At 45.2% G+C, this 18,873-nt stretch overlaps 1 protein-coding gene across 3 annotated transcripts in view; it reads right to left on the minus strand.

The window, feature by feature from the left end:
- SGSM1 (small G protein signaling modulator 1) overlaps positions 1 to 18,873 on the minus strand; it is a 950,757-nt gene that overhangs the window by 375,523 nt on the left and 556,361 nt on the right. For all 3 annotated transcript variants that reach the window (XM_069214718.1, XM_069214717.1, XM_069214716.1), the window contains exon 12: positions 6,565 to 6,694. In XM_069214718.1, the coding sequence (XP_069070819.1) occupies positions 6,565 to 6,694 (130 nt within the window). The remainder of the gene's footprint in view (positions 1 to 6,564; positions 6,695 to 18,873) is intronic.

Genomic DNA, 18,873 nt, shown 5'->3' on the forward strand with positions numbered 1-18,873 from the left:
TTGAATCTGACCTCAACCTCACTTGGACATGAGAAACAAAATCATACATCTTGGAGCCTACATTAACCCCTTCGCTGCCAGGCCTTTTCCCCCTCCTGTGCCAGGCCTTTTTTTGGCTACTTGGGGCAGTTCACGCTTAGGCCCTCATAACGTTTTGTCCACATAAGCTAGCTAGCCAAGTTTGCGTCCTTTTTTTGCAACATCCTAGGGATTCTAGAGGTACCCAGACTTTGTGGGTTCCCCTGAAGGAGGCCAAGAAATTAGCCAAAATACATTGAAAATTTCGTTTTTTAAAAAAAAAAAATGGGAAAAAGGGCTGCAGAAGAAGGCTTGCGGTCTTTTCCCTGAAAATGGCATCAACAAAGGGTTTGCGGTGCTAAAATCACCAGTTTCCCAGCTTTCAGGAACAGGCAGACTTGCATCAGAAAACCCAATTTTTAAACACAATTTTGGCATTTTACTGGGACATACCCCATTTTTACGATTTTTTGTGCTTTCAGCCTCCTTCCAGTCAGTTACAGAAATGGGCGTGAAATCAATGCTGGATCCCAGAAACCTAAACCTTTCTGAAAAGTAGACCAAATTCTTAATTCAGCAAGGGGTAATTTGTGTAGATCCTACAAGGGTTTCCTACAGAAAATAACAACTCAAAAAACAAAATATTGAAATTGAGGTGAAAAAAACAGCAATTTTTCTCTACGTTTTACTCAGTAACTTTTTCCTGCAATGTCAGATTTTTTAAAGCAATATACCGTTATGTCTGCTGGACTCTTCTTTTTGCGGCGATATATAGGGCTTGTAGGTTCATCAAGAACCCTAGGTACCCAGAGCCAATAAATGAGCTGCACCCTGCAGTGGGTTTTCATTCTATACCGGGTATACAGCAATTAATTTGCTGAAATATAAAGAGTGAAAAATAGCTATCAAGAAAACCTTTGTATTTCCAAAATGGGCACAAGATAAGGTGTTGAGGAGCAGTGGTTATTTGCACATCTCTGAATTCCGGGGTGCCCATACTAGCATGTGAATTACAGGGCATTTCTCAAATAGACGTCTTTTTTACACACTCTCTTATATTTGGAAGGAACAAATGTAGAGAAAGACAAGGGGCAATAACACTTGTTTTGCTATTCTGTGTTCCCCCAAGTCTCCCGATAAAAATGATACCTCACTTGTGTGGGTAGGCCTAGCGCCCGCGACAGGAAATGCTCCAAAACACAACGTGGACACATCACATTTCTTTACAGAAAACAGAGGTGTTTTTTGCAAAGTGCCTACCTGTAGTTTTTGGCCCTTTAGCTCAGCCGGCACCTAGGGAAACCTACCAAAGCAGTGCATTTTTTAAAACTAGAGACCTAGGGGAATCCAAGATGGGGTGACTTGTGGGGCTCTGACAAGGTTCTGTTACACAGAATCCTTTGCAAACCTCAAGATTTGGCTAAAAAAACACGTTTTCCTCACATTTCGGTGACAGAAAGTTCTGGAATCTGAGAGGAGCCACAAATTTCCTTCCACCCAGCATTCCCCCAAGTCTCCCAATAAAAATGATACCTCACTTGTGTGGGTAGGCCTAGCGCCCACGAAAGGAAATGGCCCAAAACACAACGTGGACACATCACATTTTTTCACAGAAAACAGAGGTATTTTTTTACAAAGTGCCTACCTGTGGATTTTGGCCTCTAGCTCAGCCGGCCCCAGGAAGGGGGCAGAAATGGCCTAAAATAAATATGCCCCCCAACCCCTCCCCGGGGAGCGACCCTTGCCTACGGGGTCACCCCCCCACCCCCCTGCGTGACATTGGCGCAAACAAAAAAAAACTTTCCCCGGTGCCTAATTGTTTCTTTTTGCACCCAAGGGGGGCCGAAATGGTCTAAATACAATTTGCCCCCCAGGGGAGCGACCCTTGCCTAATGGGTCGCTCCCCATCTCTAACAAAACAAACAAAAAAAACAACAACAAATTTTTTTTTAGCTCCTGGCGCCTAGAGGTTTCTGCCCCCTTTGGGGGCAGATTGACCTAAAATCGGCCGATCTGCCTCCAAAGGCGGCAGAAATGGCCTAAATACAATTTGCTCCTCCAGGGGAGCGACCCTTGCCTAAGGGGTCGCTCACCATCTGTATAACAACAACAACAAAAAAATCCACGGTGCCTAGTGGTTTCTGCCCCCCTTCGGGGCAGATCGGCTTAATTAAAATAGGCTGATCTGCCCCCCAGTGGGGCAGAAATGGCCTAAAATAAATTTGCCCCCCAGGGGAACGACCCTTGCCTAAGGGGTCGCTCACCATCTGTATAACAACAACAACAAAATTCATGGTGTCTAGTGGTTTCTGTCCCCCTTGGGGGCAGATTGGCTTCATAAAAATAGGCCAATCCAATGTAATTTGCCCCCTTAGGCAAGGGTCGCTCCCCAACTCTAAAAAAAAAAAAAAAAGAACAAAAAAAAAAGAAAATAATCCCTGGTGCCTAGAGGTTTCTGCCCACCCTGGGGGCAGATCGGCCTAATAATAGGCCGATCTGCCCCCAGGGTGAGCAGAAAAGGCCTTCAAACAAAAAATGTCCCCCTTGGGAATCGACCCTTGCCCAAGGGGTCGCTCCGTTATACCAATTTCCGTTTTCAAAAGAAAACCCTGGTGTCTAGTGGGCGTTTCAAAAGCTGGATTGCTTCACAGAGACTTCAAAGGGAAGGAAATTGATGTCCTTCCCTTTGAAGCCTCTCCGGCCTCCTCCACGTGATCGGAAGAGAAATGCTTTGCATTTCTCTTCCAAAGCGCTGGTGTGATAATCAGCGAGCGATGCACGCTGACATCACGGGCGGGGTGGGGGGTGGAAGGGGAAGGGATTCACCTTCCATCCACGACCGGGGGGTGTGGGTGGGGGGACTATGGGGGGAGTGCTAGCGCTCCCCCCGGTTCCCGGGTGCAGGACGAGGTGATCTCGTCCAAGGCACCTGGGAACCGGTGCCTTGGACGAGATCACCTCGTCCAAGGCACAGAACCAGTTAATGGCCCACATTAGCAGCCTTCTAGATAGGGCAGATTTCCAGTGTAAAAAAGTTTTTTTAACAAGGCTTCCAACTGTCTTGGGAGTTGTCTTATTGTGATGCCTAAAGAAATAATTCACAAAATCTCAAGAAATCACTTGAGGTTTAATCCAAAATACTCATCTAAAAGCTTCTGTGAGTGTTCAGTTGACCTCTCATTCAATCTGTGGACCACTGAGTAAAAAGTTAATCTCCTTTGATAACAACAGCTCTGGTGGCAACATCATCTCCCCGCAGAATCCTCACCTTAGAATTATCTTTCCAGGCCTCATACACATCCAGAAAACTTGCCCCCCCTTAGAACACTTCTCCAGTACTGCCAGGAGGAACCATACACTTTCATCTATAACTCTGCACATCGGAAATGATGACTTCTGGCGCACTAACATCAGTTCCTGATATTTTTCTGCACACAAAACACATGTGAAGAGGAACGTAGAAAACATCAATAACAAATACAGCACAGAACATGTTTATAACTTGGACTCTTTACATATATGGGATATCATATAGAAAGGTAGGGCAGTGAGGAATCTGCAGGAAGATTATGTATGTGCCCACCAAAAAATGTTACCAAAGGTAAGTGAAGGGAACTAATACAACACAGCACTGGACATGATCATGAAACTATATGCTTGGACTGTGAGGTAATAAAGTTTGGCAACAGCACGCAAAGTTACCTGACAAAATGCAAGTCCTGGAAATTCTCTGGTGAGAATTATGTAAGTATACTCATGGAGTAGACGTGAATGCCATTTAGTGGTCCTTTCTTGATTATGGAACAGCCAGCCTTGAGGCAAAATATGACTCAATACAAAAAGAAGCATTTGTTTACTGCATTACCTCTTTTAGCAAAGAGCTGTTCGTCTACTTTGTCTTGTCAAGTGTGGTGGATCTACTAGGGTACCAAATGCCTATGGTCGAATTTATGCATCTGCTCTTCCTTCTTGGTGGGATGAGGAGGAAGGAAGAAATATGGAAGGTTGGTAGATTGGCTGACGAGAAAGTCAGAAACCATCTTTGGAAAGTAGGCTGGGCAGTTGCGGAAGACTAACTAATCTGGGTAGAAAACTGTGAAAGGTGCATGAACTGGCAAGGTGCGAAGTTCTCAGATCCTGTAAGCTGAAGGTAAAGTTATCAGCAATACAGTCTTCAAGGTGAGATGATGAGTCTTGCATTGGTTTGAATAAAGATACCATTAAGGAAGTCAGCAAATTAACATACTCCTTAGTAACAATAAACAGAGTAGAAGGAAATGGGTAAAGTAAACCATTTAGGAAATGGACCCTAGTGTTGATCTAATCACAGATGGTTAATTGGAAAAACAGGGTACTGTGCTGAGAGGGCCCCTGGGAGCTCAGAGCAACCCCTCCCGCACCCCCACACACCGCAGGGGCTGCGGGGGCTTATGTTACGCCACTGATGACAACTGCATTTTAAAAAGCATTCACTCGTAATTGACATTTTATATCTTACAATTCCCATTCTAGAGGGGTAGGGATATTGATAAATGTACAATGCATTAAGAAGATTTGAAAACAGTTGTCATCAAAGAGGGTAGATACCTAATTCTACAAGGGTTGATAACTATTCAACATGCACCACTACTCAAACTCATAGGGACTGAATGTGAACTCCCCTTACTGTTTCAATAGTCTCATATATTCTGTGATAACCTTGATGTTTGCAACCTTTTTTGGGGCGTGATTTCAACATAGCACTTGATGCATCCAAAGACAGGTCCACACACACACGTGTAGATGCCCACCTTTAGTAGAGTGTGCTCTTCAAGCACCAGGTAAAAGTCACACTTTGATTGATGTCTGGCGTGCTCGACACTCACAAGTAAGGAACTACTGCTTTTACTCTTCCATCCATCCATGAAGCAGCATGCTGCATAGATTATGGGCTGCTCATGAGGGATGCTTGCATGTGAACTGCAGAGGTGAAGATACTCCCTCGCACATTCTCTTATCACTTTCCTGTGACCCTGGTACTGACGTTTCTGAAGCTGGGGAGGGAGGGCCGCCCCAGGACATTTCTCACCAGTGCTCATGTGAAACTATAGTTCATGAATGACACTAGGAAGGGTATCGAAGACTACTTTGAGTTAAAAGTGGACTCTGTTTGTGGGGTCTTCACGTAGAAGGATGCCTTAGATGCACACACAAGAGGCCTATGCATTTCCAAACAGGCAGGGGTACTTAAAGTGATCAGTCTTCGGCTGGGGGCACTGGAGGTGGAACTCAGAATGCTGGAGAAGGAATATGTAAACACTTGGTAATAAAGGTGCAAGATGCAGGAAAACAGAAATTATCTTTGAGGCATTCACCAAATAGTATACACATCTTTAAATAGCAGAGTTGAAAATAAAGCATGAAAATAAAGAGGAATGTCTTTTGACAGCCACGTTAGCTTGACTGGAATTCCACAAAAAACAGCCCTTGAAGCACCACTCACGGAGGAAGAGACCACAGCTGTAATAAAATCTCTGCCTTGAGGTAAAGCTTCCGGGGCTGTTGGATTGACATCCGAGTTTTACAATGATTATTTGGATTTATTAGCTTCACATATATTGTCTATATTTGCGTTGCAATTGAATATAACAAAACTAGGAGACCTTTATAAGATGAAGAATTCATGACACTACATCGCTTAAAAGAGATAGAGGATGCTTGAACTTAGGAATTTTATTATCATTTAGACTTTGTGCCTTATTTAGATATTGGCGGACAGATTACTCCGTCACAACAGTGACGGATATCCTGTCCGCCGAAGTCTAAATCCCATTATTTCCAATGGGATTTAGGTTTCAGGGGATGTGATATCCATCACTGTTGTGAGGCAGTAACCTGTCTGCCAATATCTAAATCACTCCAGTAAGAAACTGTACCTTCCAAGCTCCTTGCACTTATAGCCTTGTCACAACTTATCACTATCACAGACACAGGGTATCATATACAAGGCAATTGCAGATGATAGACCGTCCCCTAGCATCAGAGCCAGAGCCTGACTTTCTGATGAAGTGTGGCTTTAGTGATTCACCCAAAAAGAGAAGGTATCATTCAACAGTAAGCACAGAATTATACACTTTATTTTCCTTCGTGGTTTACGTTATACATCGACACTGCTGAAGCGATGGGTTTGGAGATAAATCCAGAATGCCAACAATACCACGCTGAGCATGCGGGCTACATGCATGGCCAACTATTCCGCAACATTGTGTCTAAATGTCTGACTATGTAATTCACTGAGCCTAAAAAACACTGTATTATGTTCTTTTTGTAATATATATTTGTTATGGAAACTAAAAAATAAAAAGCAAAAAAAAGGAATGTTAATGAGTTTGGTAAAAGCAAGAAAATTAAGGTTGCGGTATGTAATAAATGGATGCTTGGCATTACAATTACTGGAGTATTTTAATTTGTATTATTAACATACAGACACTTCGTCATGAACAACTATTTATTATTATCTCTGCAGAAGACACCTTAGTTAATATTGCACAGGGGACACTTACTTACCAAACTCAGACTGAGTGCCTGGATACAAAATTCTAAAAACGTAGTCCGTTGCTTCGTCGTCTTCTTTATCAGAAGCTGACTCAGAGGATCCTTGTGGACTTCTTTTTCTCAACTTTGGAAAAACTTTGCCCTGGAAATATTTGAAAGCGTCACATTTAAAAGGTCTTCTGAATCATTTGATAATGATAATATGGCAAGCAAAACAGTACGAAACAGAAGAATGTGCGGGGTTTTCTATGCAACTTTGTAATAAGTATTTTTAGCTCTCTATTTCTTAAGATAGTTTCAAACATCCTGCAATTTCATTTGTTTAAGAAAATATTTAAATGGCCACAGGAAAAATCAATGATTCTCTATATTTGCAGCATATATTCCAATTATTTTCAGAACTTGCAGACCATGTTAGATACATCATTCCCATGGTTATGGCTGCCTTCTTTCACAGAGGCATAGCTTGATGATGTAGAAAGTATTAGGAAACGCAATATATCATAATTAAACGTATATTCCACCCAGTAAAGTCACCTAGCTTTCACCCCATTCGAAAACCACCTTTCTCAACAGAATCGTGCCAATGGGCTTAGCATTAAAAACATTAGAGGAGGGAGGGTGGAGGGGCAGTACTAGCTAGTGGTGTTGCAGCGATTCTGAAGGGCGGTGCAACCCTGATAGACGTGCAATGCTGGGTATGGCGCAGTACCTGGGATCGTTTAGTGATGGGGTAGTGGTGCAGCACTCGGTGGTACAGTGCAGGGGATGGCAGTGCTGGCGATGGCTGGAACTGTAGCACTGAAATTGTGGTGCTAGCAGATAGCGGTGAGGTGCAAAAGGTAAAATCTGCAGGTACCATCCGATCGCAGAAGAACCTCAAATCCAACCCACACGAGGTGAATGGCAATCAGGCTCAATTGTAAAGGCAACAAGCTTACGTTGCTTAACACATTTTTCGCAAGAATTGCCAACTAATAAACAGCCATCTGGATCCTACTTCACCTCTTAGATGCCCTGATAACCTGAATCGAACCATGCTTTGAGAGACCATCTCTGATGTAGCAAGGGAAGGAGCTTTGAGATGAACCCTGCTCATCTGTGTCTAATAGATCATTCAACACTAACAGCGAAACAGAGCCATGCCAGCCACTTAATGACACACTCTAGTGAAATTCTTACTCTTTATTGACATTTTATAAAATCCCAAAAGGTGACTGAAGAAAGCTTAACCACATCTTCCAAGCATTAAGGGAATAGAATTAAGGTAACAACTTGCCTATTAAAAAAAAAAACAGTATGAAGGAACAGTGCTAACTACTGATGTCGCAGTACCGAGGGTGGGGTTGTGATTCTTAAGGGGGAACTGGAGGTCTGAGGGTGTTGCAGTGCTGGGGTGTTGTCCTGTGCTAGAAATGGTGCAATGCTGCAGTAGTAGTGAGGCATTAGACGGTACAGTGAGGATGCCGCAATGCTTGGGCGAGTACTGTGGTTGGTAGTACGATGCTGTAAGGTGTTAGCCCTATGTTGAGAGTCGTAGGGCCGTGGTTGGCAGGGGCAGTGTGTGCTGATTAGGGCAGTGGTTATGAAGGGGTCAGGCACAAGTTCTCTGAATGACCTTATGTTCAGCATATTGAACACTGACTTCTTTTTGGAAGCGATAGACCAATGAAAACATTAGATTGCCCAAGTATGAAGCAGTGCCGTTCTGTGCTTTTGTGTGCATTAGAGCTACGAAAGTGCTAAACTGTACACGGACTGCCTTATTTCTACATGGGACATGGAGCAGGGCTCGTGCTGGGGCAGTGCTGACCTGGGGTTGGGTGTTGTGGCACAGGGCTTTGGGACCGGAAGTGGGTGTACCAGACTGGGTGACTGCGGTGCACTGCTGTTGTGATGGTGCGATAGTGGTGTGGGGCTGAGGTTCAGACGCATTGTTGGAATGTTGGGGTTGTTACGGGAGTGGTGGTGCGGAGCTGAAGGAGGGATATGAAGGGCTTGGCGTGATAGTGTTGGGCAGTGCAGCAGTAGTGTGGTTCTTGAAGCGGTGATATAGCAGTGACAGCTACAGATGTGATTTAGGGAAAATATGCAGTTTTATGGAGGCTACAGCAGTAAACAGGATGGTGGTGCAGATTCAGGGCGGAGTGTTGGCGGTGCAGTGCTGGGGTGGCAGTACCATGCTGGTGGCTGTGCAGGGGTTAGGGGTAAACATGAGGTGCTGAGGGTAATGGCACCGTGCTGCGCGGTTGGTAGTACAAATAAGGTGCTTCTCGGTTGGACGTGCAGTGCCGGTGGGTGATGAAGCAATCAGAACAAGATGGAGCTCAGAAGCAGTGGTAGGGTGCTGTGGTATTATGATGAAGTGCTGAGCGTCCAGGGATGGTGAAATGATGCTTGGACTGGTGGAGTGATGCCATGGTGCGGGGAGGAGTGAAAAATAGTCATTATGCATTGCTGTGGCTGTTGGTGTCCTGACAGGGGTTATGGTGCAGTGCTGCGAGGAGAGATGTGTTGCTTATACATGATTTTAGGGGGTGAGGCAGTGCTTTAAGTTAGTGATAGTAGCTGTATTTCACAGCTCGGGATGGTGGCTAATGCATAAGGTGTGGTGCAGTACTGGGGATGGTGGTGCTCTGCGAAAAGGGTAGTGATGCAGTGCTGATGTTGGCCCTGGGGTGGAACTATTAGGCTGCATGTAGAGGTGCAGTTCTGGGAAGACGTTGCAGAACTGCTGGTCATGATTTGCGGCAAGGGTAGTAGTGCATTGATAGCATGATGGTATGGTCATTATGATGCTGTGCTGGGAGGAGATACTCTGCTTGTAGGATGCAATGCAATGTAAGTGGTGACAGTATTCTGCAGGAGTGCCGGAGTGGAATTAAGGTGTTGAAGATCGTTTTGCTTTGCCATGGTAGTGGCGAGAAGTGTTGGGTTGGTGGCATGCTGTGTCAATCAATCAATCAATCGGTACTTGTAAAGCACAGCTACTCACATGTTAGGGTCTCAAGGCGCTAGAGGGGTGGGGAGGAGTGTAGCATATACCGGTGAGGTGGTTTAAAAAAGCCATGTCATCAGTTCCTTCGTGAAGCTGGGGATGGAGGTGGTTTGTCTGATGTGGATAGGTAGGGAGTTCCAGGCGGTGGCTGCAAGGTAGGAGAAGGATCGTCCTCCTGTTCTGGTTTTCCTGATGCAGGGTACTTCTGCGAGAGAGAGCCGGGCTGAGCGTAGGGCCCTGTGGGGTACGTGGAAGTTGAGTCGCTGGTTACGGTAGGCTGGTCCGGTGTTGTGGAGGGCTTTTTGTGCGTGGGTGAGGATCTTAAAAGTGATTCTTTTCTCTATGGGGAGCCAGTGCAGTGTATGTAGGTGTTGCGAGATGTGGCAGTGTCGGGGTAGGTCGAGGACCAGTCTAACGGCGACGTTCTGGATGTTTTTTGCAATTTGCAGGTGAGTATTTTGTTGATTCCGGCATAGAGTGCGTTGCCATAGTCCAGTCTGATGGTGATGAGGGTGTGTGTGACGGTGCTGGTGCCCTACTGCTGGGGGGATGCATGGAGGGACACTGCAGGTGGGGAGAATGCAGTGCTGTGAATGGCATGATGTGAACTGGTAGGACAGTGCTGCTGTGTGGTCCCGAGGAACAGTGTTGCAGTGCTGGGATGGTAGAACTTATCTGTAGGTGTGGCTGTGCCCATTTCGGTTGATGGTGCATTCCAAGTCATGTTATGATGGGTTGGAGAAGTAACGCTAGGCTGAAGATGCTGTGCTGTAGGTAGTGGTGCGCTGCTGCATGGGTTGTGGTGAAGTTGTATGTGGATGGTGGTTAACTGGGGTTGGTGGTGGTGCAGTGCTTGTGTATGACTGTAGTTCTGTGAGGATGTGGTGTGGAGTTTAGGAGTAGTGGTACTATACTGGAGTGAGTGGCACAGCTGCGCTGGGTACAGCGGTTTACAGCATCCATGTAAAAATGCTATCTGAAAAAGGGTTAAATGTGCACTTTCAAATAAAAACATGGGATTTCAGTTTACATTGTCTGTTTATCTTGATTCTTTTCAGGTAGAAGCGCTATGACAAATCCACTGACAGAATAATTTGTTCAGACTGTGTAAATAGATTTCAAATCCTGACAAGGCAGCACCTTACAGAGAATTGCTGTACACTGTATGGTGGATGTAGACTGGCCACAATAGATTGTGTGATTTATAAAGTGTGCTGTCACAGACTTTTTCTAATGCTATAATGAAGCTGTCAACAACCCACAGTGACTAAGGAAAAGTAGCGAATATTGAGAATACAGCAAAGTTGAAAGCAATTTTACATACCCTCAACAGGGATGTTTCAAAGAGGACGATGGAGAAGGATGCCATTGTGTAAAATCTTGCTTGTCTGCATCACTAGTTGCATAATCACGCCTAATCCTGGCTAGCAGCAACCCCAAACATTTAACTTTGTGCCTGCAACTGCAGACAGCAAGTGAGAGGCCCTAGCAGCTGTAAACTGGCACTAAGGGAATCCTCTGCAAGATGAAGAGTGAGGAGCCAACCCAAGTGACAAACCAGCAAAGTGTAAAACCCACATCAAAGTAACAGAAGGCTGAGAGGAACGATGGTCCAAGGACAGTGCAGTCCAATCGGAGCGGGACCGGCACAGTGACCAAGACATCTGCGTAGCAACCCCAATGTGTAGATTAGGGGCTTATTGTGTAGGGGTGAAAGATCAAAGAGGAGGACACACTCACAATCTTCTGATTATGGATCCAGGATTTCAGCAGAACACCAAAAGGCAGCAGAGACTCAAAGCTGTTGAGAAATCATTTTCCACACTGAAATCCATGATCAATGACATGCAACCAGCCAAAGTGAAAGGCAAGAATCTTGCTCACGTACACAGCAGACTAGGCGGAGGGTAGATACTGTCACAACAACATTAAAATAGTAGGCATGCATAAGAAAGTAGAGCTTGATTTTGTACAATTTCGGGAATATTGGTTGTCAGACACAGTGGCAACATCTGGACTGTTGCACCATTTGAATACTGAGAGTCCCCAAACATTACTGACAAGCCCACTTAAGCTTGTAGAACTGCCAAGGCTAATAGTGGATAGGGACTTCATACTGCAACAATCTAGAGAGAACAGCAAGATAAGCATGGACAACTGTAAATTATGTATCTTTATTTTCTACAACCCCACAGTAGAAGCAAAGAGATACTACTCCTTAGAAGTAGAGCAGACCCAAAGATACTTGGCCATAAAATACATGCTTGTCTTCTCTGCAAACTTAAAAACAATTTACAAAGACAAAATATAATTTCTCTCTGGCCCAAAGGAAGCTCTGGATTAGACCTTGACCAGGGCAACTGAAAATGTCATGAAAACAGTGCCATCCTGCCAGATACGAGAAAACCATCAAGCACAGGAACCATCCCACAGTGACAACCAGACCAACTCTGACTCAAACAGAGCAGCAAAAGAGGCACCCACAGCTGCTGCGGGTAGCTGGGGTAGCTTCAGCCCAAAGGCAAAGAGCACCTACACTGATACACATCTGGATCTTACAGGACAAGGATTGGGTGAAGAGGAAGATGAAGACTGGGCACATCATGCACCCATAGTGACTTAAATGAGATTTGAAGAAATAATACCTTAAGACGGATAGGCTAAATCACTACACCAGAATGAGTAAAGACTGAGCTGCTTGACTCAACAAAACTCAGCCACAAGTAATTGGCCTAAATAACTTGTGATGAATCTACTAAAGAACAGTGAAGCATAAGTATCCTTTCCAGCCTATGTTTTGAAGAATCTTGTTCTTCCAACAGTGGACCTCATGGTAACATTCATGAACACGAAATGTTGGGTATAAATGCACAAAAGGGACAGCTGTAAACCAAACAGATAGTGGGGGGATCATAACCATTTAGACGTATTCCCTATCTCCTTTACTCTTTTGTTCTCCTTTGAAATCTCCATTGCAGCATAGACATAGGCTGACTCTTTTCCTCCCAAATTGAGAGAGGTAAAAATTAATAATGGGCATTAGAAGCTGGAGACTAGGGTTGTGCAGGGATTTTTAAGGAGATAAGTTGAGGGCAGTTACTTGAGGGCCTCATTACACACAATCAACTCGAACTGTGCCACGAAGAGTAGCGTACAAGAAACAGCAATAAAGAATGATGTGCCAATCAAAGGCAACCTAAGAAGAAAGGGATGGCTCCATTCAACTGGGGGATAATGCGCAAAATATTGTGTTACCATAACTTATCTACAATCAATGGTTGAGAGATATGTACACAATAACATGGAACAACAGGGAGATTGGGTAATTTGAAGGAAAGGCATAGTGCTGTTGCATATGCATAAAAAGGAGGAGGGTTAACAAGAAACATACATAACAAAGAAGGAAGGTGAAAAAGTGAAGGTGGAAGGGCCAATTGTACTATGCTAATTGTCCTAAGTGAGAGGGACACATCTGAGTAGACCCAAAGGTACGTTTGAGTCAACAAGTTAATAAAAAACACCCAGGGCAGATATACAATACTCAAGGGAAGACTGGGAGGGAGGCCTATACAATGGGTAAATGTATGTGCTCAAAACTATACTCAGGTTGAACTCCTAGACCCCCTGATTGTGGAAATCACATATGATCGAGACGTGTCTATGAAATGGGGGAGCAATTCGAATTGTGTACTGAGCAGAAACAAGGGCTACTCTACCCACCCCCAATTGCTGGGAACCCCATCACATCAGATGACAGCAGGGGTGGCTCTTTCCCAATGGCGGAGGAGAGTCGACCCCCTGGTCAAGAGCTAGAAGATGAAAAATAAAACTATAGTTGACTATTGTTTTATTTTTCATCTGATGGCTCAGCCAGCAGTGCAGAGAGGGTCTGGGTCATGGGAGGTGGGAGGGGGTGGGGGTGGGAGTTAGAGTAGAGAGTGCACCTACGTGCACATGTGTGTTTGGCCAACCATCTTAGGTTGGCCAAACACCCATGCGCACTTAGGTTTCTCCAGCTGGCTGTGTTGAACAGCTGGGATGGAGAAACTGTACAGACCCCAGGGTGGTGTCTGAGCAGCAGTCCAAGCCCCTCAGGTCATTGTTGGCACTGCTTTCATGCTAGGTTTAGCATGAAAGCAGCACCAGGATTGCTGGGGAGCCTGTGCTGGTGTCCCAACGAATACTGGGACACCACAAGAACAGGTGCGACGAGCGAGGCAGCAGGAGTCGGTGGGAAGAGCAGGAAAGGTACTTTTTTTTTTTTTTATTGTCCCCCCCCCTGACATTTGCAGCAGTGGCCACTGGTTGACAGTCAAATTTATGAGGTTGCTCAATAACTGGATGTTATTTGCCGAGGACTGAATCATATGACGCTGATTAGTCATACTACTCATATGTGCCCTCATGCCACACTAGGATCAACATATTCCTAATTAACCGTTGTAGGGCGAGATCTTGTTCTCAGAATATTCAAGTAAAACATCACCAGATAAGAATCCCTTAACATTAAAATGAGATGGGATAGGTTAAGGTTTGTGGATAGAATACCAACTGGTTGTAATGGTAGGTTGCACCATATACGGAAACGCTCCGACACTTGATATGACAATATTTTGCTAATAACGCAGGGATCGTGAGCAGCCCACTGACTGAAAGTGAGGACTTCAAGAGGATGGTGAAGGGCACATGTACATGAATGATATATGGGATAAGGAAGGTGTTGGAGAGGGACAACACTAAACGAGAAAACATGCTAAGGATATTAAAAAGCAACACCGCTGAAAGAGTGGAGGCCTGAGCACAGGTAAGCAAAACTAGCAAATATGTGAGTACACTGAATCAAATTAGGGGACATCATTATAGGGAATAGGCAACATATATTGGATTCGTTTTTCAACACCAACAGATCACAGGCCTCAATAATGGCATCTAAAAATTAGGTTGACTCAAATAGCACCCACACAGGCAGAAATGAATCCAGCTCTTTATAATTTCTACAAAGCATTATAAATCAACTCCGTTAACCTGAGAGCTGAGCAATAGAGAGAATATGTGCACAGTGCCAATTTAGGTATAGTGACTCAAGACAAGTGTAAATTGTTAGAAGCTCCTCTAGCATTCAACAAAATCCAATGATTAAAGAATTAGCCAAGTGAAAAACTCAGAGTAGCTACTGATGTCCATTAGAATTCTATGCCATGACCCAAGCTACTTTAGTACTACACCTGTTAAAAATGTACTTGGTTGCCAAAGTGGAAAATGCCCTCCATCTCACAACTGAAGAGGTGATCATAATCACACCCATAAAGCCAAATTAATATTCACTGGAGATGCACTAATATCGGTCACTGTCGATGCTCAACAAAGCTTATGAGATTCTTTTAAAAGTACCGGCCACTAGGGTATCCCAGGTAATGTCTGACTTCATACATCCTGGTCAATCGGGTTTCATGCTCAGTAGGAATATCTCACTCAATATTCAGACGCTATTCTTTTTAATTAACAACCCACTACAAAGACCCACTCAGTCAGCAATAGCCTACATTGATATGGGAAATGCTTGTAATACCCTGAATTGGAAACATTTCTAACATTGAACTAGATGGGGTTCAGAGCTGGGATACAATCTTGGATCAATCTACTATATTTCAATCCATCACCGCATGTAAGACATGGCTGGTGCGGAGAGGCAACTAGGAAGGGGTGCACCTATTCCAGCTCTTGTTTATGCTGGCCATGGAACCTTTTGCAGTCATAATCAGAAGGGAGGAAGTGACCAGGGGAGTCTCGCTACACGAGCACACCCAATTAATTTCCCTAAATTCACATTACGTTCTGCTGTACTTTAAAAACACTGGCACTGATCTCGGCCCGCTCCTTCACTAGTAGGAAACTTTCATCCAGCAGTCTGGTGTTAGAAATTATAGTGTCGGGATGACTGGAAATGAGGAGCCGCACTCAGTAAGTATTTGCACAGTTCTTTACTGGTCACTCCCAGAGCTCGTTCGTCCCCCATCCTCATCTGTTTATCTGTTCCCTGCTGTTCCTTCCTGCCCTTCTCTCCTCCCTTTCTGCTCCTGGCCCTCGGCCCTCACTGGGCACCTCAGTGTTCATTAAGACCTATTTCCCTCATGTTACTTTGCTTATCGCAACATTACATCTCCCTCCTTGCACAAATGAGCTTTAGTTCGGGAAGGTGTCCATTATATTTCTTCTATGAGACGTGCAGGCCTTCAACGGACAAGCTGGTGCCGACTTGCTGAGGTTGGAGGTGTGGGTTCCCCCATAGCCGAGGAAAGAGGTGGACTTGAACTCTTCACTAGCGTGGGAGTATCCTCTGTATATCACTATCTACTCCTGAAGTGGACTCTTTGGGCGGTGGGTTACACTTCCTGAAGTAGGTGATGTTCCGAGTTTTCTTCTTATCATCTGAAGCAGCCGTGACCATGGTGCCTTTTAGATTTGTTACTTACAGTGGGTGTTCATGGTACCGACTGTCAGATTTTCTCTTTCGTTCTTGGCTGGCAAGTACCCAGTCTCCTTCCTGGACTGTCGACAGCTGGGTCCTTGGACGCCTGTCAGCCTATTTCTTCCTTTTTGCTTTCTTAGTTCTGTCCATCTCTGCCAGATCGTTGTGATCTGTAGCATGTCGGGCACAGTGGGCTGATTTCTCCCAAGTGGGTATTCTTGGTTGCACCGTGCGGCCTAGCATCAGGGTGGCTGAGCATTTGTGGTGCTGTGTGGTGTGGTTCTGTATGCTCTCAGCACTTCATTCAGCGCTGCCTGGACATCCCGTCTGGTTAATTCAGTTTGTTGTATGGTTTTCTTTAATGTGGCTGTGAACCTCTCCACCATCCCATTGGCCTGAGGCCACACGGGAGTGATCTTTCAATGTCCAAAGTTGAGGTGACTGGCGAACTCGGTGAATTCTTGACTGTTGAATGGAGGGCTATTGTCTGTTTGACTACTTAAAGGATTCCCCATGCTGTGAAGACTTAATTCAGCAGAGGTATGGTGGTGGTTGCCCTGCTGGATGATACTTGTTGTGCAATTGGGAATCGGGAATATTCATCCATTATGACAAGGATGCATTTGCTGGACTACAGGGGGCCAAAGAAATCTACTGCTACTTGTTGCCAGACTCCTTCTGGTAGTTCGGACATTTGCAGCAGCGAGGGAGGTTCCTCTTGGCTGACAAGTTGGCATTAAGGACAGTCCTTAAACGTGGCTTCGACCATCACATCATGGGAGGGGAACCAGGCATGGTCATGTAGGGCTCTTTTGGTGGTCACTGTGCTCCGGTGTCATTCATGAGCTAGGTTGATCACTCCTTGGAGATGTTTTGGAATGAATAACCTTTCTTCTGTCAGCACAGTTCATCCCTTATGTGTCGAAAGGAGGTTAGTTCTTTGATGTTAATGAGTTGGTTGCTTTAGGGTTCTTTCACGTGGCCCCATCAGTTCGTTTGGATGCAACGTGTTACATCTCGCAATGTGGCGTCAGCTATGGTGGCCTCGATGATGGCTTTATGGGGGGGGGGTGCATGTGGTGTTGCTTGAGCAATGACAAAGTGAATGTACTCCTAGTGATGGTTTCGCTGCACAGGATATTCTAGGGTACCGTCGCATATAGTCTGCTGGATTCACTGCTTTTCAGGGTTTATGTGTGATGGTGTACATGTATTCTTCAAGACGAATTCCCCATCGCTCGATTCTAGAGGGCATCTTTGCTTGGAGATTTCTGAATATGATTATTAATGCATGATGGGCCGTGGTGAGAGTGAAGTGTTTCCGGTATATGAAGATCTGGAAGTGCACACAGGCCCAGACTACCACCAGATTTTCCTTTTCGCGACTGCAAGTATGCTGTCTCAGTGTCAGTCAGGCTGCGACTGTCATATGCTACTATGTGCTTGATCACATCTCGCTGACCACCTTAATGGTTGTCTTTTTTTAGTCAGTTCCCTGTGGGGATAGCTGATGGTAGCATAGCCCTTGATGTACTGGGCGCAGTAACTGGCCATTCCCATAAACAACCGAACATCCCAAGCGTCTTGGGAGTAGGGGATGTCGGTCAGGGCCGTGACTTTCTCAGGGTTCTCACCTTATCCCATCACCTAAGAAGATGTGTCCACAGAATTTCAGTGTGGACCTGTTGAGTTTGCACTTGTCCTTTATGAGGGTCAGGTTGGCTTCCAGAAGAGCAGGACATGCCTGATCCAGGGCTTTGTCATGTAACTTGACTGTGGAGCCAAATACAAAGAAGTCATTGCTTTAGTTGAGGGCGTTGGTTATGTGTGGAATTACTCTCTTTATCGCTTCTTGAAATATCTCAGCTGCAGATGAAATGTCAAAGCTGACCCGTTTGTACTGAAATAGACCGTGGTGCGTTGAAAATGTGGTGATGTGGCATAAGCTTTCTCGGAGTGCGAGCTGGTGGTAGCCCTTGTTTAGATCCAGCTTGGATAATACTTTTGCCTTATCCAGCAGTATGATCATGTCACTGATGTGAGGTCCTGAATGTCTTTCCCATTCAATGGCGTTGTTTGGAGCTCTTATGTCCACACAGACACACTTTGCCACCGGAACCTCGTTTAGGCACCACAACTACTGGGCACACCCACGGGGTGGGTCCAGAGGTTCCCTCCATGTTGTCTGCCCAGAGGAGGTCCTGTAGTTCATCCTCAACCACCTGTTGGAGGTAAAAGGATACCTTTGTGTGATGCTGGGCCACTGGTGTTACTTACTCATTTATGCGCAGGCAGACTTGAAAATGAGCCAGGTTTCCAAGTCCTACAAACAGCGTTAGAAACTTGCGTACAATACTGGATTCATCCTCCACGCGATATAGTATCTCCTCCACCCTTAGTCGTTTGGCAGTAGCCAGACAGAGGAGACAGTCCGCTTCAGCCCCTTGATCATGTGAATCTGTGCTTGTACGGTTCTGTCTTTGTATGTGAGAGGTGTTTGGAACTACCCTAGACATGGAAGAGGTTCTTTGGACACCCACATGTAGACTCGCACAGCCGCTTTGTGTAGCTGGGCCTTCGGGTTCATTCTGTTGTATTCTGTGACACTGATGTAATCTGAGGGATGCACCACTGTCTAGCACAAATGTGGTGGCGTGCGTTCCAATTTGGAGGTGCAGGCTTGGGTATTTCTTTAGTCTATCATGGTCGGCGACCAAGCAAATGTATTCCTCACTTTCTTGTGGGATTGGTGTGAGGGACCTTGACACACAGGATTCAGAGCATCGCGATCTGTATGTGCCAATGTGAGTAAAGCTTGATCGGGATGAGCTGGTGGAGCGTTCCCATTGGTCAC

The sequence above is a fragment of the Pleurodeles waltl genome, chromosome 11 (assembly GCF_031143425.1).
Source record: "Pleurodeles waltl isolate 20211129_DDA chromosome 11, aPleWal1.hap1.20221129, whole genome shotgun sequence".
Taxonomy (NCBI): domain Eukaryota; kingdom Metazoa; phylum Chordata; class Amphibia; order Caudata; family Salamandridae; genus Pleurodeles; species Pleurodeles waltl.